Source organism: Serinus canaria, chromosome 1 (genome assembly GCF_022539315.1).
Source record: "Serinus canaria isolate serCan28SL12 chromosome 1, serCan2020, whole genome shotgun sequence".
Taxonomy (NCBI): domain Eukaryota; kingdom Metazoa; phylum Chordata; class Aves; order Passeriformes; family Fringillidae; genus Serinus; species Serinus canaria.
Genome location: NC_066313.1, coordinates 96,211,161 through 96,234,074, shown reverse-complemented (window position 1 = coordinate 96,234,074; position 22,914 = coordinate 96,211,161). Strand labels below are relative to the sequence as shown.

General features: G+C 43.3%; 1 protein-coding gene and 1 long non-coding RNA gene across 2 annotated transcripts; both read right to left on the bottom strand.

The window, feature by feature from the left end:
• Window positions 1-6,632: 6,632 nt before the first annotated feature.
• LOC127059872 (uncharacterized) lies at window positions 6,633-13,786 on the bottom strand. Its single transcript, XR_007778182.1, has 3 exons — window positions 13,567-13,786; window positions 8,749-8,943; window positions 6,633-7,475 (listed from the first exon to the last, which is right to left on the bottom strand). It is a non-coding gene; the product is annotated as an uncharacterized LOC127059872 (long non-coding RNA).
• Window positions 13,787-17,125: 3,339 nt separating this feature from the next.
• On the bottom strand, window positions 17,126-18,771 carry TMSB4X (thymosin beta 4 X-linked). The gene is made up of 3 exons (XM_009089655.3): window positions 18,651-18,771; window positions 17,964-18,077; window positions 17,126-17,587 (listed from the first exon to the last, which is right to left on the bottom strand). Exons 2-3 carry the CDS (start codon window positions 18,061-18,063, stop codon window positions 17,553-17,555), a joined length of 135 nt encoding a protein of 44 aa, XP_009087903.2. The 5' UTR covers window positions 18,064-18,077; window positions 18,651-18,771; the 3' UTR covers window positions 17,126-17,552.
• Between the last annotated feature and the right edge of the window lie 4,143 nt (window positions 18,772-22,914).

Here is a 22,914-nt window from a genome sequence, read left to right as displayed (position 1 = left end):
ACCTCATCTCCTCACAAACCTCCATGGCACCCTCGTGGCACAGAGAAGTACACAGCTGGAAGGGACAGGACAGCCTGAGTGCTGCCTGTAGCTGCTATTCCAGTTGATACTCCTAGTAGTTAATAGTACTGCTGCCTGTAGTATTAGCCCCTGCATTTAATCTGAGATCATCTGCCACCCCACCTTTGCCACTCTGAGGCTCAGTCTGGCCTTCTGCCTCATCCAGTGTAGCCCCAGCCTCTGAAATTCATGAGCAGCTTTCCCTCCTTTTCCTGTTTTTTGCACATTTTCTCCTTGCTTCCTGTCACACTTCAGTGCTCCCTGTGCCTGAGAACCAAACTCTTGACAAATGTCACTGGCAGTTACCATCACAAGCATTGGACAGCTGAGGTTAACCACCAACCTCTGTTTGATGCCACAAGCACCTAAAAGATGAACAGCAGCACTTTCAGGGGCAAAATGTTAAAAGCAAAAACTTTTCAGTGTCAGTGGCACCTCCCAGTCCTGTGATCACCTAGGGGGTGGCTCAAAGCCTGCTCCTGATCACAGCACCCATGGAGGTTTCCCAGTGGAATTAAAGAGTAAGGAGAGCCAGGAGCACCAGTACAGCTGAGTGTTATTTGTGCTGTCTTTCACTTTCACTTCATGATATCAAATATTACTCAGTTTATTGCTTGATGGACTGACAGTCACTCTGTGTGGCAGCTGGTGACTCAGTGGCAGCACCCTGTCTGTGACACTGCCACGGTCACCCAAGCCTACACCCACGGGCTCAGGGGTCAAACTGACATGGGGGGCAGTGGGAGTGAAAACCTTGCTGGGCAGAAGCTACAACACTCACTGAGCACCTACTTAGCCTCTGATTCATCTTGAAAGCAGTGCTGCTGGACCCCACAATGCTCACACAGCTGCTTGCCCAGCCAGATGTCACCCCTTCACCCTCACCCTTGCCACAAATGGGGTGAGGTAAAAGTTCTTCCAGACAAGAAAAGCCTGACTCACGTCACTAAACCAACAGGACAAGTTTCTTCCTTGTCTGCTTGCACCCATCCAGCAGAAGAGCTCTTCAATCAGTGGCCAGAAGCAGTGTCTGGGTTTAAAGTGTTGCTGAATGATGTGCCTGATGAAAATGGCAGAAACTACTCCAGGGTCCCTTAAATTACCCATGACTCAGGCATCTATGAAGTCATGCCCCATCCCTGTTTATCTTCTTTTATAATTTTTTAATATATTGTCTGATAATGTGTCAGCTTCTAGTGTTTTATTAGACTTCCAGGTCAAGGGTTGTGAACTTATTTGTCATTATCTTGCATAATAAAATAATGTCTTCCAGCCTGACAGCAAAAAAATTTGGTTTTCAGTGAGGATTTCAGTATTCTTTGTGACATATGTAGTTCTCCAGATGTCTGAAGGCTTATAGAGTCAATACAGGCTTCCAGCATTTATAATTAACAGATTACATGTGTCTTTCTCCCAGCATGTCCAAAGTTCCTTCTTCATGGCCTCTGACTCCATTATTTCATGTCCTTCTCATATGTGAACTCTTAAGCCTAATACTTAAACATTACCCTGGCTGAGATAGTATTTTTGGTTTATGTTTTATTCTGCATAGCTCTGGAAAACAGGACTGGAAAGAGTTTTGAGAAGTCATGAGAGAGAAAAAGAGAGAGAGAGTAAATTCCAGCCAAATGTCTCTTAAATGACTATTAAATGGTGACTCTACCAGCTCACAGCACTCTGGGTCCTGGGACAAGGGTATCTGCAGAAGGAAATAAGTCAAGGACACTGGCTGATACTGGCTCAGGCTTGGGTTTGCCCCCTCCAGCAGGAAAGCTTGAGCTTCTTGGGTATGTGAGGTCTCTGGTGGATCTTCCCTGTTTCAGACATTGGTCAGAAGGAGGTCCCTGCCACTGGCAGTGAATTGATGGTCACCATGGGACTACACAGGGAAAAAAATGATGCTAATACATTGGGTAAGAAGGGTGAAATGCAAATAGTATGTGTGTGTGCCTTAACATTTTCAAAGGTTTTAAAGGCTGAAAGTTGAAGAAATGCTCGGTTGTTTGAGGCTGATCTACCTGTAGTCACTGCAGGAGGGTACAGTTTCACATGACAAGATATGAACACAGCTGCAGTTGTTATGTGACTGAGTATTGCCCATCTGGTGCAAATAATGCCAAAATAGTCACCACATTGCCAATATTAATCTCACTGCTTGGAGAAAAGTAATGACTGGCAAGCCACAACCAAGTAATGCATTACAAGAACCACTGCAGCCCTGATCTGATAGTGCTAGTCTAGTAACACACCCAGTAAAAGAGCAGGGAAATAGTTCATGCCATGATGATCATAGGATATAAATTATGTATGGCTTCAGCTGCCCTGTGCTCATGCTATCCCCTAGCACACAGCTGCTAGTTCCCTGCCTTCATGCCGTGTGCTAAATTACTATCAAATAATTTCGTTTGCAAAGGAGGTCTGCAGGTCTTCTGCTCCTACACTTCACCCAAAGCAGAGCCAAGTTTGCATTTGGATGCTCAGAGCCCTTGGAACTTTGAGGATCTCTGGTTTTTTCTAATATACAGCAGTTGCAGCTTGTAGGTGGAAAGACTGGTTGCATCCTCTCTATAACATCCCAGTAAGGCTGGGTTTGCTCCAAGATGTACAAAGCCTGATGCTCTTGCAGTCTTTCCTCTTGTATGCTCAAGTCCCTAGTTTCTCTCAACTGGACTTGCTTCCATTTGTTAATAAGCTTATTGTACTTAGGAGCCCCCCAAAACATTTTCCCAGCTGTAATTTCTAACCCTCCATTGTTTTCAAACTTGTAAGCTCAAGAATGATTAATCTATTTATTTAAAGGAAATAAAAGAAAAAGTCATATAAGGGCACAATCCCTGGGCTGTCTCTGCATTTAGCATTAGACAGATGGCTCACATTCCACCTGAGTCTCTGGAGGCAGATGCAGCCCAGATCTAAATGGGGAGCTGCTCAGCTGTGGCCATGTCAAATGCTGACCATATGTCACAATGGCTAGTGTCAAGGGGAAGAGGGGAAAACACAGCTTTACAATCCTGCTCAAGTGTCCTGCAAATCAGCAACAGAGTCTCTTGTACTGTCTCCCGTTTGCTGTCCATCTTAGAAAGACAAGTAAATTTTCTGTCATCAGCTGTCAGGCAAATAAGTTCCCTCAAAGGATGAAAGTCACAATACATAACATCTCCTAATGGCTCCTTCTGGAGTATGATCCCCTTCACATAGGACCACAGAAGCAGAAAAGTGTCACGGGCCATTTGTAAAGCAGTAAACTTCATTTGGAGGCAAGGATGCAAGCATTAGCCTATATGGAGGTGAGTACAGGAGGATGGGAGAGATGGCAGCAGTTACATACAGCCTGGAGTAATGGAAAAACTCAGACTGGTGTCTGTCTTTTAAAGGAAAATGTTTCTCACTGTTAACTGTATGGAGAGCCTCAGCTCTGTACTCACTGCTTTGCATAAGCATTAGTCCTCCAACCTCAGCTAAATTAAACGCTGAAACCTCACCCAGCCATTCCAATAGCATCACTCAAGATGCATGCCAGGGTCCCATTTCTAAAAATGCTACACAGCAAACACAAAATAATACAGTCAGTACATAAAAATGCAAAAAGTGTCGTCACATCAATATTGATGAGCTCCATATCGCTTTACTACTTGAATAATACACCAAAAAAAAAAAAAAAAGTAATTGTTTTCAAACTACACAACTGTAGGCAGCAATGTCTATGAAATATACCCAGGTGTCTGGACAAAGGTATTGGAAAAAAGTATATTTGGAATGTCCCACAGACTCTTTGACAGGCAATCTTTGCGGTGCTTATCAAGGTTCAGAGTCCATTAATGTGTTTAATTTGGGCACTCAGACTCATACACTGTCTTACTAGACAATAAGAAAAATTTAAATTGAGCTGGACAAATATCTAGAAATAAAAAACAATGGGTCTAAGCACTCTATTTTATACTTCTGCCACAAGTAATGGCCAGCAGTTGTACCACAGAAACGACCGTCATATCAGTGCTGCCCTGGTGGCGATCCAAAAATAATTGTACCATTGCTAGGCATGACTCAGAAAAAAGAATTACTTTTGTAACTGGAAGGAACCAAAGGGCACCACATCCATCTGCTTGCCTCACGGCAGGCTCAGTTCGCTATTTATTGTGAGTGGCGCGGTTGGATTATTCCAGCTCCTGCAGCTCGCACCTCCGCTCTGCCCGCGGCCGGGAGCCGGTGCGCAGCGAGCCGGGGCTGCCCGGGCGGTCACCGCGCGTCGCCGGGTGCCGCTGGCTGCGGGGGAGTGCGACTCCAGGAGAAGCCACTTCTCAGAGGGTGCAAATTACATGCTTAGCAGCCCAGAGAAGGTGCAAAGCACACCCCACCGCGCTGTTCTGGAGTCAGCTACGCTCCTTCCCGAAGGCTGCCCCCTCTCCTTCCCTGCAGAGCGGAGCCCTGCATGGCGGGAAGGGAGCGGCGTGGCAAACCTGGCAGGGAACAGTCTAAATGCAAGGGAACAAATAGCTGCTGAAACTGGAATGACTGTCTTGGTGGCAGGTTGAGAATAAATCTATCATACTTAGCCTCTCTTTCAGCTATTGCAGAGCCGGGCATTACATCTAACAATGAACCCAGCAGGTAGCATATAGGAACAATATGGCCTGAGGGAGCAGGCATTATGTTGCTCTTATAAGTATTCTCTGATGCTTCTTTATATAGTTTTATAATTTTTATTATATGTATATATATAATTTCTTTATATAGTTTTAAATCTATAGTTATGTATCCTTACATAACTAAACTCATTATTTATGCAAGACTAGAATCCCAGATTCTTCATCTTAACAATAGTCAAAAGAACAAAAATCTTGCTGACTGTTTAACACCTTCAGAGAACAAAGTAAGGAGGAGAGTGGAAGCTCCCATTCAGCTGACACGGAAAGATGCAGTGGCACTCCAGGCACATTGGCTTCACACTGGGGTTTCCAGCTTCTGTCACTGCTGGAGGGCCCCAGTCCTTCTCACCCTGCTTACCTCCCACACCTGACAGAATCAATTCCTTGCTATTACGGAGACATCCATCTGTTGCTTCAGCTAATGAGTACAAAACTGATAGGAAAGCTTCATGTGAAAACTCACCAAAATACATGGGCTAGTTTTTGTCAGAAGTAATACAATGTCATAAAGTAACCGGGAGTTTTGCTAACTGTGAACAAAGGGGAAAAGTAAAAAGGATCTGAGAATGTCCTATAATAAAAAAATTAGCTGAGAATCTTACGGAGAGACAAAAATTGACCTAGCTATACACTGAAAAAAATGCCTATACTGAATTACCTACTGAAAATGTGAGGTTATATTTATTTCCCAGGCCACCATAATACCTGCAGATCACAGCGCACCTGAAAGACTGTGGTAGACTCCAAAGGATCTGCTTTTTAAAATTTGTCCTGAGCCCAGTTTTTAAGGGCCCAGTCCTTTAAGGATGACTTTAAGAACAACTGGAGCTACTACCAAAAGAGGGGATTTCAATGCACACATGTGTCCAAACAAGCTGGATGTTTTTGCAGATCTGTCCCCAACTGTGGATACTAATTGATTTCCAAAAGCTGACAGAAATGTACTGTAGAAGATAGTGCAGGTACTCGGGCCAGTTTGTAGTCTAAACATGAGAAGTGGCAGCATAATTAGGATTTTTATTTTTTTTAAAAGAAATACCAGTTGTTGATGCTGTTAACACTCTGAGCACATTTCTTAATTACAAGATATGCTTTAGTCCCTTCCCTCTGTTTGTGTGGGTGCTCTGGGATCCTTCACTTCAGCACTGGAGTCTGTCCTTACAAATTAACATAAAGGAGCAGAGTGTGAAACTCTGTAAATCAGGAAGCATAATGGAATAAACTCAAGGAGTGAAAGACAAAATAGGAGAAAAACTACATTCATAAAGGCAGTAGGGCTAGGCAAATGTTACATTGGGTATGTAAGGCTATATATTACACTCTAAATGCTTCACATAACTATATATTCCATACTCAGAACTGTTAATACTCTGTGGAGATTACATACATGTGGTCCTAAATACAGCACTCACTCGACATATGAAATACCCCTGCTAAAACAATTGCACAGGATCTAGGGGGAAAAGCCAAATAAAACTATCAGTTAGATCCTTTTGTATGGGACATCAGCCATTCACACATTTTAATGTTCTTTTAAGTTACTGGAAGAAAATCAAGACAACAAGATGTTAATGACAGTTACAGACCTTGATATTTGGTCCATTTCATGGGGGATTTATGAGAAACATATTTTATAATGTGTTTACTAAGACTGCTTTCCCTAAAGTGGACTAAGCTTCTGTACTTTGACCCTGAACTCCAAAGTCACAATCAACCAGATAATATCCATAAATTGCACTTTTATAAAGAGGAAACAAGGCACTGCCCTGTCCCAAATTTTATCTTCAAAATGATGGAAATTCCAGCTAATATTTGCACCTGTGGAAATTATACCAAGAAAATAATTCTAATACTGAATAATACTGCATAAGAATGGTGTGCATTTGTATGGTACAAGCTCTACTATTGCACTAAAATGACTGAATGTTTACCGTTAAGGTAAACTAACCAGAAAACCCAGAGGGTGAGAAAACAGAGGTGAAATTAGAGGCTTTTAAGATAGCACTGAAAAAGGGCAGCTATTAATTTCCAGTCCTGTGAATTTGTTGCTGAAATATGACTTCCTACTGTGAAACAGAATCACTGGCCACCACTGAGAAAGGAATTAAAAATATCATAATAAAACAATTTCATTTAATTTTTGTTTAATCCTCATCTAGTCACACCTGCTTTCTGAAAGCATGCATATTCTTGTCAATTTAGCTACTGACTGAGTTAAAAGTGTGGGGTTTTTAAAAAAATTGTCATTCTCTTAAGGGATAATGCATGTATGATTGAATTGTCTGCAAAGCTAAGAAGGATCATAGTAGGACCTAGAGGAAATAGAAGGCGGCTTGTTATGTGTCTGTTGAGTTCCTGATTTTGTCTAGCGCCAGACAAACACTGAAATATGAATTAAATATTTCTCTAAGCAATGACAGTGCAGCCTCAGGCTGCCTCCTTATTTTGATGGGTGTGTTTTGGGTTGCTGAGGGACGAGGAAGAAAAAAGGACTGCTCTTGTACAAAGACCAGTTTCCTCAGTCTTGAGGGACATGGACATCTCCATCCTTATGGAGATGAGGAGTGTGGATGGTGGTTATCCCCACCAAAGGAACATTCTCTTGCTTTTGCTTATAGAAAAGTGTCTGTGTAGGCACCTTTCTTTTCCTAACCAAATCTAGTTATTTCAGGCAGTAAATGTGTCATGACATATAAATTAAGGGTTCCTCCAAGCTCAATTTGCAGAGCCATCCATACTCTCAGTCCAGCTGAGTATTTGAAATTGAACCTGCAAAAAAAAAAGAGTGCTCTATTAGGCTGGTTTGGTGATCTAACTTTTGTACAATTTGAAAGACCAAAAACTAGCAGACAAGTTCCTTTTTAATATCAGCAGAGATGTCTGAAGTAGCTAGCTGCATATCTCCTTGTTTGTTGAGATAAAACTGAAGCATATTTTAACATAAAAAAATATTTGTCAGTTTGGTCAAATATATAGTAACTCTTAAAATACTACCAAGAATGTTACATGCAAATTAAGAGACAGTTTTTGTCTCTCTCTATATATATAATTTTTCAAGTGTACACTAATAAATGGGATTCTGCAAACTTTCACTGCAGATATTGAGTGCACTATTGAGTGCTGTAATGTTTGAATGTTCAGAAGGGCAAAAGTATGTTTGACTACCTTGCTGGAAATCCTGTTTTGTGTATTAGGAAGGAAAGTCTGTGTGTGACATGCCCCTTCTAGGCAAGCTATAAATTGTGGATAAATTGTGCTGGATTTGTAATAATGGCCTCACTACTGTCAAATGCAAAAATAGTGGCTGTAGTTAGCAAACAGTCCGTTACCAGATTAAAAATCTATACACTGCATCTATGGAAGAAGCAATCTATAAGGGCCCACTAACATATATTCATATCACAAAGGATAATTTCTCAGACTTCATTACATCTGTTGAAAGAATTTAGTATATATGGCTGAAATTCAACATGGTGTTATAAATAATTCACATTGGCAAAGACCAAAGCACAGGCCTTGATCACAAAATTCATTGATTTATCTGCACAGAGAACAACTGCCAAATCTTTGTTCATCAGTGTGGTGTTTACTCCTGTGATTAGTCCTTTCACAGCCTGCAGCATGCCCATCCCATGAAAAGTCCTCCACACAGGAGTGGACAAGGGTGTAAACTGCTAGTGAGTGCTTAATAATCATAAGCTTGTATTTGTTCTCTCTGGTGGGCCCTTTTCTTTTAAGAACAATAACATTTATAAAGATACCATGCCTGAAGATACCTGTGATTAAGGTGCCCATAATACAGCAGTGATCTAAGCTATATTACTTCTGTAAAAATATCAGTTAAAAGGAATTTTAAAACATGCTAACTACTTCATGATGCTCCAGTTTCCAATCCCACATCCATATTTGAATGCTGTTCTGTGTGAAGGGTGATGAGCGAGATGTTCTGTTCCAGGAGAACCAGTGCTCTGGGTAGAGCCATCCTTGCTGTCTCTGGCCAGCAGCAAGTAACAAAAATAACAAACTTTTTAAGATCACTTACCAGAGCTGGGCATGAGAGGATGACCCTCTCCCCCTGCCCTCTTCTAAAGCACTGCACAGAAGAAAGTTGCCAAGGGCCAGGCTCTAGCTGAGACTTGCTCCTATCCTGGACATAATCAGCTGAAGTCATGGCTGCCCTTCCCATCACCTGAGGCTCCTTTTTGTCACCTGCACTGGGGTGGACTCTCACAAAACCCTGCAGAAACAGCAGTGGTCTTGGCTGTAAAACAGTGATCAGGGCAAGAAGGTCTTGAGCAAACAGAGAAGCCTTTTTCTCTCAGCATTTGGAAACACACTCCACTTGGAAATTCCATTTGTTTCTGTGTGTGTGTGTGCACTATAAACAAAAGGTTCTCACATTCATTCAGGCCAGTTTTGCATCAAGCTGAATCCTGACCAAGAGCAAAGCTGTCTCCTCTCCCTGCTGACTCTAAAGAGAAGCAGCAATGACTCACTGGTCTTCACATGGAGATTTCACAGGTTTGCCTTAGCATATATGCCAGTTCCACTACATACAGCCTGTTTAGCTCCAGCACTGCTGACTAGAAGGATGTACAGCACCTCCACATCCCTGCTGTGCAAGATAAGCATACGGCACTGATATGAAATGTAATTGATTTTACTGGCACAGCCTGTCCTGCAGCTCACAGGCAACAATCTCAAATAATTTAAAGGAATCAGTAATCTGCTATTAAATTGCAACTATTAATATGTGATATTGCTTTTTCAAACACCCCAGTGAACTATTTGCAATGGCTTCCTTTCTTTCTTTGTAACTTCAGCCTCCTTCTTTCTTTCCCCTTCCATTTATATCCTTCAAATATACTTATGTGAGCACTCCTGAAGGATGACATGTAGAAAAAAAGCTATACCAAGACATAATTACACTGGCACAGCTAACAGAAAAGACCTAGATGTTTCAAATGTCAGAAGATCTGAAGATGTGTGGGCAGGATTTACAACACTGGTATGTTGCCACTGGTAACTGACTGCATTTTTAACCTTCCCACTGCTGGCTAGCAGTGCAAAAAAAGGGTAAGTCCAGGAATTTAGCCCTAGAAATAAACAAGCTCATTACAACCCTCTAAAATTTATTGTTTTGAAGATGAGACAAACAAGAGGAAGGATTGTATAAAGGTTAGAGAGGAGCTCTTTCTTCCTGACAGGCAGCCTACACAGCACCTAACCCTTCCAGTTTGCTGGCATGCCGCTGTTTCCTCTGCTGGATCACCCGTGAGGACCAGTTTTGGTCACTCCATATAGATGGGAAAGGAAAGAGTGAAGCTTTTGCTGGCAATATTTTAAAGGCACAGCCATCTCAGGCAAAAGATACTTGATAGAGTTCCACTGTCAAAAAGTTGGCAGAAGTCTCCTGCTGGGAGTGAGCAATTTGGAGACACTGAGCAATCTGACAGACTATTAGACCATACAGTGGAGTCAGACACATGATCTGAAGCAGGGAGCAGTTGCTGATGGGGTGTTACACCCACAGCTTGGGTTTGATAAGTGAGGACCAAGAAGACCAAACTTCTTGGGCACATAATGGTGGTATTATTAGGGGGCTTATCTAGATGGAGGAGGACAAATTTAGGGCAGGGTTCCATGAAAAAGTAGAATATGTGAAAGGAGATAGTGAGAAGAGAAAACCTTGAGATATGTGATTGCACTTCATATGTTGTGCAAAGAGGGGGGGATACTCCCATTCCTTCTGAGAAGTGCTCCTTGCAACAGAGTCCAGGCCAGGAGGCCCCATACAAGCTAATATCATAAACTGGGGAGAGTTGCATGGGACTAAAACGATGTTTTTACCCTTAATTAGACACTCAAATGAAAAACAGCTTCATATCTAGAAAATTCACTGAAATGAAGGCAACCACACCTGCTCAGCACCTTGGCATTTCATAGGGACTTCAGCAAGGAGGGAAATTTCACTGGAAGGTGTGAGCATTCAACTGCTCCATTACTGTTAACCCTAAATGTGCATTTAGAAATCTTTTAGGCAACCAAATTAAAAACTGTGTGAAATCATTCCTGGTCTCAAAACACTACTTGCTGTTTTTTTCATGATCTTGGAAAGAGCAAACTGTAGATGTCACAGCATTGCCTTTACTAAAAAGAAGCTCTGTGCCTATCAGCTCACAAATTCCAGCTGAGAATGATATAGAAGAGACAGCTCTACTCGTGCTGCAGTGCATGTGATTTAACAGCTCTTCCATTTAAAGACCTTTAGGAGAATGCCAGTCTGTTCCCAGTTTTAACCTTTAAAATGCAGCAAGGACTTCAAGAGCGACTTTGGCATTTCTCAGTGTAACCCACACCTCCCACATGCATCAGGGATGACTTTACAAGCACAGCACCAGGGGAGCAGACATGTATGAATATGTACAGTCTATGGACCCCTTTAAAGGGATGCATATCTCCCAGAATTTCACCTCTATTACTCTTGGCATCATTCTCACTCCTCATGCTGAGAAGTGGTGTCATTTTTAGCCTCATTAATTTTCAGGGCTTCCCCTTCCCCCCTCCACTTAATGCTGGCAAGTCAGCTACCACAAGTAAAGCAGGCAGCAGATTTTTCTGTGTCTCTCAGAGTGGTAATTAAAGTTGCTAAAAAAATAATTTAAAAAATTAAAGAAACGTGAAGTTCTTCCCCAGGAGCAATGTTCTCTGTGTGATCCAAGCATCAGCTGCTTTTGTAGTTATGAGCTGTAGAGATGAGATTGTCTGGGATCCATCTGTCCTGCCCCAGCATGTCAGAGTCATGGGATATAGCTCAGCTGCTAGGAGATTTCTTATTCCTAATTCATTTTGAAACAATACTGTGGGAGCAAAATCATTGATGCCTTCATCAACTCGATTTCTTGTTTTGTTTCCTATTGCTAGGGAATAGGAATTTTTGTATAAAGCTCATTCATCTTTTACTGCTTTCTCATGAAAGTAATTTTTTTATGCCCTCCATGATGACTTTTCATGGGACCTTCCAGCCTTTGCTGTAATGTAAGGACAAGATTGAAGAGGTAGGCACCAGGCCCCCCACCAGCCAAAGCCTTCATGCAGGTTACAGTATTCTTAATCTAGTAATCAACTTCTTTAAGTAATGGATTTGAGCTGTTTGCCCTGTTCTTTGGGTGCAAAGCCATCACTGGGCCAGGACCAAAAGGTTATGGCTGCTCTGCATTCCAGCCTAGTACGAGTAGGGCTCGAGCATTTTGTGTTACTGCTCTGTGTGGCTGAAACTTTGTCACTGAAGTGAGGGGAAAGCTGAATTGAAATGTTGGAATAAAAAAGTCTCTGCTGCCCTGGGGAGTGCCCTGGGGCTGCCCCTGGGGCCCACCCTGTGACACTGCCAGCAATGCACTCCCCAGGGTGACACTGTGGGTGACCTGCCAACAGGTGCCCCTTCACAAGAACCCAAAATGTTGTGAGTAAACCTGCTGTGAGCCTGGAGGCTGCTCAGCCTGCTGAAGATGGTTTCCACTTTGGCAGCGTGGATGCGTGGGGCCATGTCCACTCTTCTGTCTAAGGATGTCACTCTGCAATGGCCTCTTTTTTGCCACTACTTGTTCTCACATTAAACATCAAGAAAAATGTGCAGTGCAAAGAATGGACTATTTTATTCACACTGCACTGGGGGTCAGTGACATTTCTCAGAGGCAGTGTCCAGTTTCGGGAGAAGGATGAAGAATATCCCTCTGTTGGCTCAATTTTCTTGAACAGACCACACGGTATAGAGCAGGTGAGGTGAACTAAGATGCATGAAAAATTAATCCAGCAAATTATTTTTCTGATTATTATGAGGCTCCACAATTCTCTACATTATCTTATACCAAAAACTAGCTGAGCAGAAGGCTTTAAATTCAAAAAGTTCAAGTGATGGTTGAAGAAGTATTTATCCATTTCAAAACATTTAAAATGCTATACCTGACTAATATCAACCATATTATATATAATTATATGTCAGATGGAAAGGAAGCACCATTATAAAAAATAAAGCATAAAGCAGTATCTATGGAAATGTGCAAAATCTATTAGGTAAGATTTGAACCATCTGAGAATCTGAATTTCATACTTTTGGTCTGTAGAGTAGATTTCAGCGAGTTCATTTGACTTGTTTTAGAGACCAGAACATTACTGCAGTAGTTTCACACCACTAGAAGATACTAGGAATAACTAAACTGCTCATGGCAGATAGTATAGAACACACAAATACATTCCTCTTCTTGGTTTGGTGTTTGTTGAGGGAAGTTGTTTTGATTTTTGGGGATTTTCTTTCTATTTTCAAACATATCACAAAGTGTAGTACATGTACTGAATATTTGACAATAACATGCAAACAAAGAGCACTGCAAGTGTCTGTTCATGGAATCTGCAGTGTCTAAAAATCACATGAGATTTTTTCCAGGCCCAAATTTCAAGCCCATGACCACATGCCAAAGATAAAATGATGTGAATTACAATATTGGGGAAAATTTTCTTCATCACTGAGAAATCTTTGGTTAATATAATGATGATTTTTTTTTTTTAACAATGTTTTGATGGGAAACATGGTGAATATTTGGGGACTATTCAAATGCTGGAAATGTTTTTAAGTTGGAGTAAATCCACTCACTCAATTCCAAAATATTGCTGAAAGGAAAATCTGTGTTAGGCAAAAAATAAATCTAGAGCTATCAGAAAACCTGAGGTCAGAGGAACTGGAAATAAAACAAAAATCCCATATTTAGTCATCTCACTATGCCATTCTTTGCATATTATTATGGCCTGAAACTAAGGCTATAGGGCTATATTTGACCTTGCTTAGCCATCAATATCCACTTACTGTGAGGGAGAAGTGGTTGCAGAACCTCCAAGTTGCCAATTCCCATAACATTGCATGAATCTTGTTGTGCCTGGAAGTTTTCATAAAGGCCAAGCTCCATGAGACTGAAAAATCTCCTGAGAACTCCAGTTTTTGATTACAAGGAGAAAAAGCGATTTTGTAATCCTCATGACTGTAGAAACAGGAGAAAAAATTATCTTTGCTCTGCTCCCAATATGCTAAAAGCTCATTAACCCAGAGGCAAATTAAGCATCTCTGGGAACCCACCATGTTTAATTTTTTTTTTTTTTTTTCTTTCTAAACAGGAAGAAGAGGAAGTCAGAGAGGGTTCTGATATTTTTAAAACCTGGTAAAAGCAATACTGGAATTCAGGTCATTAACTTTAGCTGAAAACAGAGAGAAAAACAGACTCCTGTCATTAAGCCACAGAATTTTGAAACAGGTGTATGGCAAAGCGCAGAGTGTTTTTTGGTTTTTTTTTTTAAATCACTATATCATAGGGACGCTGGCAAATGAAACTGCCAGACAGCATACAATAATGAATAAATGTTGTCTGCAATTCCTTTTCTCTGAATTAACAAAATAGCCTGTTTTTATAGAATTTGATTGCCTTGCCTGTTTGAATTGAAAATGGACAAAGCTGGCGCATCAGAGGATCTCACAGAGGGACATGGGTTGCTTTGCATAGTCATCCTACTGTACATCAACAAATAAGCAAGAGCTGCATTTTTTATTTCTTCACACCCATTTTAGTATCAGCCCAGTGGAACTATTGCACTGAACACTGTATCGTGGGCTCATTGTGTTTTATATGATGCTTGGAGTAGGGTTCCTCATTAATAAAATTCTGCTGTGCAGCAGATGTATGCGGCAGCCATAGATGATCACAATACACAATAGGAACTGCTCATTTCTACACTGTTTCTAGGGAAGTAAAGGGTTACCAGGGGAAGTGGTGTTTTATCACATTCAACATTGCACAAAAATAGCCTAGAAGACCAAAATGCTTACACTGAAGTCTCCACATTTCTGTAATTATTACCACAGTGATCTATTTTGGATACGGTTAGCATATGCTTTCTGTCCAATATATGTATAGTTAATGATATCTGGGGAGGTACATGAAAGAGAGAGAAAATCTTCTGAGAAATACTGAGAAAGGAAGAATTTGCTTCAGTACTGGAGGGCAGAGCTTCTCACCACATCACCTCGGCAGAGCTGCCTCTCGGCTGGGGGTGGGGAGGCAGCAACATCAGACACCATAAGTCTCATAGGGCTGGCAGACTGTGCCTGCACTGAGTGTGAGATCAAAACCCATATGTTTCTCTTTCTAATGACCCTTTTTCATAACCAGGTTTTGGCTGTATTTTTTTTTTTTCCTAGTTAATTTGTGGATGATGAAAGTTTGTAGACTGACTGCCGAAGAGACTGATTTTATTAACAACACCCAACACAGTCCTGAGTATTACAACTGATTCCAAGCCTTGATGCTTCACATCATCAATTGCATTGCCATGAAATAGGTGTCAGATGTGACCACCTCAGTACTGCCTATGCAAAGCATGGCGAAGACCTGCCACATTTTTCTTTGAATGTGTGAAAAAAGCTGAACAAGGAGCAAAGCAGGGGATGATTGACTCCAGTAATCCCTGAATTTGACCTGGAAGGGTTTCTTCAGAGTTGATTTTGTAATTTTGTTCAGTCTTTGATGGCACAAACAGAGCTATAACAGTAGTAGTGGCTTAGTGCCTTATCTCCTGAAAACAGATCTGAGCTTCACCACCTTGAGCTGCAGTTGATGGTACCCTTTGACCAGCACAGGTCACTTTGTATGCGCAGTTCTGAAGTCACAGGCCTCATTACTCATTACATTTTTGCTGAACTATGCTGTATTCCAGCATGCACTTTCATTGACATACGCAGAGCTGTGTACACCTCATGCTTTGCCTCCCTCAAAAACCTTGCTGTGTTTTTCCCAAGCTCTTGCTTCTACTCCTCTGCGCACGTGCAGCTCATACTGTACACTTCTGCACCAAGCCATGTCTCATCCCATGCTACCTGATTAAGATCAGTAGCTGGGAGGTGATTAATTGACTTTTCAGAAACTCAGCTCGTAAGTTTCCCATCTTTCCCATTATACATGGGGAATAAAATCAGAGCTTAAACAAGCACAAGAAATGGTTCATTTCCTTCCTGAACTCATCACCTCAAATTACTGTGAAGGTCCTTATATGACACCAGGACTTCCCAAATTTTCCCATGGACTGCATCAAAAAATCTCCAGCCTGAACCGAGATTCTTATCAAACATTCAATTCTGCAAGTTTTCCACTGCTGGGGGGCTAGGGACTGTGACCCATCTTCTCCAGAAGCATAGACATCCACCAAATCTCCAAGGAGAGAAGCCCCACTGCCCTCAGTGGTGCAAAACCAAGAACAGCTTATTGTTGCAGTCAGATACTTTTAGGAAGCAGTGATAGGATGAAACCCCAAGTCTACGTGACCCCACCAAGTCAGCAGCCTCAGCAAAACTCAACTTTCCCCAGAGGAACTAATTTTGCTTTATAGGAACTGGCTGAAATTAATGCAGCCTCAAATCCATATGATAAAACTAAGGCACTGCAGAAGCATGCTCACCACCCTCCTACAGGTTATCTGACAGCATTTTTGTTTCCCAGAATGATCATTACTCACTCCATTTTGATGATATTCATGACTACTAAAGACAACTCCTACTGATCTCCCTGGATCACAGGTTTTACCCGCAGTCATTTGAAGAAAAATAACCAAAAAACCATCCCAGGTCTGAAAGAGTTGCCATAAACCAGCTATGGCGTGCGGCTATTTTCATGCCGGATTTATTATGATCTTTATTTTATAAGTTGCCACAAATGTTTTTGTCCCCAAATGGTTCATTTTTGAATTTTTAAGAACACTGTAGCTCTATAAACTTTAAAACCAGTTCCTAGGATCAAGGAGACTGTTACAAGATGTTGTTCAAAACATGAGCAACAAAGTAGCAAAATTATTTTTATTTCCATGGGAAATAATTTATCACCAACCACCAAATTCTTTATGAAATGAGAAAGCTTATGTTCAACCTTGGACTTAAAATTCAAGTTACAGCTTCCTTTAAATACCATATCAAAATAACAAGCCTTAATTTATACACACCTAATTAAGGGTTTATACAACTGAGGCTGAATCTCTGCAACAGTACAGAATGGTTCTCATTAAAAGAGCTGTGTTATGGGTGGGGCAAAGCAATAAACACTGCCCGATTTTTTTTCCTTTATCAATCTCTACATACAAGAAATACTTAAAGGAATATACTCACATGGTGACAAATTATAAGATATGCAATTTTTTACTGAAATGTGTCTAAAAACTAGCTTCGAGGATCACAAGTTTATGTATTGGTGAGCACACATATTGAAAAAAATGAGAATGGTGACTGATGTTTGAGGCATCTCCAAAGGTGTTATAGTATCCTGTGTCTCAGGCTCTTATGCTTCTTATCCATTGATATAGTTCTCCAAATAGAGGACATAAATACCATCCAGGTTTTAAAACATTTTATTTGCATATTAAAAAAATTGTGCATTCCAATAATTAAAATCATTTGAACAAAAAAAAAAAAAATGGCACTCGATTAACTGCATTTTACAGCTCGCAGGACCTTGGTACAGCTTTGCATTTATTCGTGTGTTACTCTAGTTTACTGTAGTCCCACCCAAGTTCTTCTTTCATCAACATGCAAGCTCTTTCATGCCACCAGGACCAAAGCCAGACAGGCAGAGGGAAAGGCAGCGCCTTCATTCAGTGTCAGTAGTTCTCTCTATTCTTTTGATGTGAAAGGGGCAGTACAGTCATTTTAAACTTTATCCAACCTCTTTGCATCTTACAAAGTTAAACAGCTAAAAGAAGTAAAATAAGAAGGCAATGCTTGTGGAATGTACAGTGCATAATTTGGAAGGGCAGATTTCATTACGATTCACCCGCTTGCTTCTCCTGTTCAATTGCTAAAAGGGGGGGAAAAAACAGAAAAGGAGAAAACAAAATGAAAATCGAGAACCTGATATGCATTCACATGACAATTGCTATAAACTGCTAAAATAAATGTATATTTTTAGACACAGATCAAAACAGGGTGTAGATAATTGCAAATTAAGCACTGCTAGGCAGGCGGTGGGTTCAGGTTTTTGCTGTCTAGGACAGACGTAGCCGTGTATCCTGCCTCCACCCGCCGCACCCCGGCTCCCGCCTGCCGCCCCTCTTTGTCTCCTCCCGCCTCCCCCCCTTCATCCTTTCCTCCCTCCCTCCCTGCCCGTCTCCCTCCTTCCCTGCCTGACTCCCTCCCTCCGCGCCTGCTCCTCCCTGCCGCCTGCTCTCACTCACTTTCTTTTGAAGGCAGCGGATTTTTCTCTTGCGTCTCTGTCTTCTTCAATTTGGACTTGTCAAATTTCTCGATCTCAGCCATGTCTGGTTTGTCGGACATGTTGGCAGGTGTCTCTGCGCACGGAGGGGAAGAGCCCGTTACCCCCGGCCAGGGCTGCCCGGCGCCCCCGCGGGGCCGCGCCCGCCGCACCCAAGGCGGGGACCCGCGGGAGCAGCACGCTCAAGCTCGCTGCAAGTTAAACGCTTCACCCCCGACTTTAAAAAATAATATTAATTTTTGGGAAGCGTCTGCATAATCCAGCATCCCAAGCGTTGCGGTTCGCCGCCAGCCTCCATCGGGGGCAGGTCCCACTATCTGCGTGCTGCGGAGTACAATAGGGGGGACGCCCCGGCGCTGACCGCGGTTTTAACTAGCTGAAGGAAAAGTAATTTAAAAATATAGCCCCGTGACGGCAACAAAGCCGCCTTGCGCCTAGCACGCCACAGCCCTGCAGCAGCGCGCCCCTAGACAATACCCCCACGCGGACAATAGCCCCCCTCCCTTCCTCCTCGCCTCCCTCCCACCCCCCCGGACAAAAGCCCCCGCGCCCTGCCCTGCCCGCAGTCCCCCCCCCGGCAGGGGTGCCGGGTTCATGCTGCCTGTGCCGAGGGACCCGGGGGGGTGGCTAGGGGTGCGGCGGGACCCACCGGTGTCGCCGCGCGGTGATGCTCAGTCCCGCCGCTCGCTGTTGCCGCCGCTCCTCACGCCAGTATAAAGGGCGCTCGCTGGCGGGGCGGTTTTATCCCCGCGCCTATGCAAATGAGGTGATGTCATTTTTGCCGCTTTCCGCGTTTTTCTCTCTCTCTTTTCTTCTTTCCCCCCTTGCTTCCTCCCCCTCCCTTCTTCGCCCAGCCCTCCTGCTCCCCGCGCACACGCGTACACGCACACAAAGCTACACACACACTCACACACACACACGCACACAGACACAAGCACAGCTTTCAGCTCGGCTCGGAGCCGAGCATCGCCCCAGTCTCCTCGGTTCCTGCCCCGGCCCCGGCGGCCACTGGCTCCCGGGCCATCGTCCCGGGGCTGCTGCGTGTCCGGGGCGGGCCGGGCCGGGGGCTGAGACCAGGACAGAGGCAGGGACCGGGACCAGGGCAGGGGCAGCCGCCGGCCGCCTCCCGGCGGCGGAGGGCTGTGCTTGGCTGGAGCCGGGCGGTGGCTGTGCTCCACGTCCCTGCGTGACGCTCTCCTGGTTGAGCAATATCATCTCGCTGATAACGTTACTCAAATGTCGGCATTTAGAAGGAAAAGCCGAAACCCTCGTCACTTCAGAGCTCCGGGAGCTGTAGCCGGCGCGCCCCCCAACCCCCCGCTGCCTTTGCATCCCAATGCAGGGACAGAAAAATCCCATTGCTGATGTCGCGGCACCCCTGCTGCAGTGGAAGGAGGGAACCACCCCACAACGCCCCCAGGCCAGGCTTTGGTGCCGGGCCAGCAGACAATGGCTCTGGCCAGATGCCGCCGGGCCCTGCCTCCCAGCCCCGCTCCCGAGCAGCGGGGCGGCCCCGGCCTGGCACCGCCCGCCCGGCCCAGTCTGCCTGTGTCCGGAGGGAAAGAGGGCTGGGACCAGGGCTGGGGCCGAGGACGGGGCTCTGGGGGCCCTCGGCTCTGTCTGGGCTGCTGCCTGCCCCCGCTGCTGTGTTCCAGATGTGCTCAGCGACTCCCTCGGCTCGGGGGGATTCAGACAGGCAGCCCCGAGCAGCAATAGCTCCCAGCCGCAGCATCATCTGTCGTGGTGGGCAGCTGCTCTAGGGGAGGGAGCAGAAGCGGGGAGTGGATGGGACGCGTGATTCCTGTTTCTGCAAATACGGCACTGGGAAATAACTGAAGTGTTCACGTGAAAGAGCCGAGAGACGCCGGGGGGAGCATGTGTGCGTGTGCGTGTGGCTGACTGACACGGAGACGGGGAAATCTCTGCGCCTTTGTCTGGCAGCAGCCCTGCACGGGAGCAAAGGCACGCTCGCTTTCTAGCTCTGAGGGGGTTCAGGAGCAGGCATGTGAAAATTCATTTAATTTCTGCTCCTTCTGGTGTACCTGAATGGAAACCACGGAGCGTATTGCTCCCTGCTCCTTGCCCTTCTTTGATGTCTTATGACATCAAATACCCCTCCAGCAGGGTATTTGAAGCAAGAGTGATTGATGTTGAATTAAAAACCCTGAGTCACAAACAGTATTAATACATGCAAGGAGAGCTGTCAATACATTTCAGTATTCAAATCCCTGGGGATGCTGCCTTCTCTGTTTCGTGGTTGTCCCCTCCCCCTTGGCTGGCTACTTTTCATAGCATTTCCAGAGCTGTATTTTTGAGGAGGTAAAATCTTGTCCCCATGGCTATCCCAACAATACTTTCTATAGTAAACCAGGATTTCCAGTCAGCCCACAGTCTTCCTAAAGTCGAGCTCCACTGCATTTGGAGATTGTATAAAGTCTAGTTTCCTCCTGCAGTGCATGAGCACTCCAAAACTGAGATGAACATGGTGTGAGTCAGGAACTGTGCAAGACTGAAGGCCAAAGGAACCTCTCAGGAATGCATGGACCAGGAATAGATCATATAAATTGGAGATATTTATATATTTTCATAATAGTGGCATTAAAAATGTCCCCAAAGCTGCCTCTGCTAGCTTTTGAGGAAATTCTGTAAAACGAGGTTATGGCCCTTTACTGCTTTGATGCTTGAGGGCATTGGACCTCATGACTAGGAATTGTGAAATTTCCCTGATGATCAGTTCATAAGCACCCCCAATGATGTTACAGACCCAGACTTTTCAGTTTTGCCAAAGATTTTCCCGATTTTTAAGTGAGAGTAAATGTAATATAAATATTCTTTAGAATTGTTCTCTTCTATGGATTCTCTAACTTCTTTCTCACAGATATGTCTAAGCAAGTCAGTATTCCCTGACTTCACTGCAGGAAATGTTCTCTTGAACTTAAAAAAGAGCGAATGTTTGTATGACTGGGGTCTGGCTTTTTTTCAGAAACTACTTGTCCAGTAGCAACATTGCTTTCTTTTCTTCTACTCAAATTGGGACAGAGCCATGGATCCCCTAAATCAGTGTAAACCACAGCCTTAGATGGAGCTTTGCTGCTATGCACAAACCAGACTCCACTGCTGAGCTTAGATTCAATTATAGCTCTGAGATACAGTGACAAAAGTTTTACTCTCTTGCTGTTTCTCTGCCTTTTTTCCACATTTTCTCCACTTTTTTTCTGGTGGAGTAATACTGGGGTAGTCACAGTACCTTAGTGTTGTTACATGTACTTTCCATACGAAGGCAATATTGATCTGGTGAAGCAAAATGAGTGTTGTTGCATTTTGGTGGCAAGAGGTCAGCTAATTTCTGTAGAATTAAATCCTCTCCATAATGGTTTGCATTAGTGGTGTAGCTAGATAAATTGCACACCTCCTTGTCCTTTTATGTTTGCCTATGTTTGTTATTATTTGGAGAATGCAAGGAAGATACGTGTTCATGCAAAACTGTCATGTGTTAAGTAACTTCTGAGGACAACAAAGCACACTTAGATGGGATAGAACTGACATCGTCAAGAAATGTCCGAGGCCATGATCTGTAAAGGATAGCTAGCTTAGAACTCTTGGTTTGGATATTAATGAGCTGATTTTTTTTTTTTTTTTAGTGCTTTATTGAGTTTTGTGTCAGCAGTTTCTTCCTGTGAATATTTAAAAAAAATTCAAATAAGTTGAAAAAGTCAACTAATATTTGGTGTTGTAGTACCCTGCTAGACATGTCCTCTATCAGTCATTTGCATTTTAAAGGAAAGCACTTTTCAGCACATTGGTGATGCCATTTGCAAGGAGGAAATTGGACCCTTGCTAGCAGTTTTCCCCCTAACACCTTCAAGGGATGAACTAGAACAAGGAAGCAAGCTCTTTCTTGCCTTCTATGAAATTCACATTTCAGGAAAGGTAGTTTTTGCTAAACCATAGTTCTTGCATCTCATTTGTATGTTCAGATTTGAAGCCTTATAAAAAACATGAACATTTCTTCAGGTAAGTACTTTCGGATCCTCTTTGCTTAAATGTGATATGAGACTTGCTCAAGGCCATGGAACAGGGGCTTAATCTGATATTAGCAGCTGTCAGTGGAAATGTCTGTATCTCACACTCACTTCAGTGGACTTTTCCTTGAACTCTATCTGAAGAATATTTTGAAACATGATCAGGAGCACAAATCTTCTAACCTTACTCTTATTCTGCCATAGAGTTTACACATTTATTAAAAAAAGAAAAAAGTAAAGGATCATGCAGTACCTATGTGATAAAGCTCCCAAGGTTAATTCCCATCTCAACTTATTACTCAAAATGGGATTCTAGGCACATAAAATGACTAGTAAGCTAAAAATAAACTCTATGCAAATTTCTCCATCATATGGGAAATGAATTAAAGAAAGGGAAGCCAAGTGATTGTTTTCCAGGTCTCAGTTTCACATGTGAAATCTTCTTTTCACATGCTTGACTCTCTGAGAGAGGATGCTTCCTCTCACTCCATATACTGCTAGAGGAAACAGGAGCTGGCAGTGAGCCCGAGAGTGTAAGTGAAGAGACAATCCCTTTGGGCAGTCGTTTTCTGCACTGCCTCCCTGCCAACAGCAGCGGGGTGTTGACAGTGACATTCAGGGCTTGGGTGTTCAGTTGTTCAAACACCAGAGCACAATATTTGTGGTGTGCCACATTCCACAAATTGCTACCGACAATTACAATTAAAAAAGGATAATTGATTCATGGAGCAACGTTTTTAAAAAGAGAACCTTCCCATCCCCCCACCACTCGATTTCAGAAGAGGGATTACAAAATGCTTGTCATAGCTGGACAGGTTCTGGTGCTAATTGGCTTTACAAAAAGTGGCATTTCCTTTTTTACAGTGCTTGACAAAAGGGGAACTTTGCAAC

Excerpts from the sequence above, each read along its gene's own strand:
- TMSB4X (XM_009089655.3), bottom strand. The coding sequence starts at position 18,063 with ATGTCCGACAAACCAGACATGGCTGAGATCGAGAAATTTGACAAGTCC. Across the intron at positions 17,588-17,963 it reads TCCGCTGCCTTCAAAAGAAA|CAATTGAACAGGAGAAGCAA; the intron begins GTGAGTGAGAGC and ends CCCCCCTTTTAG.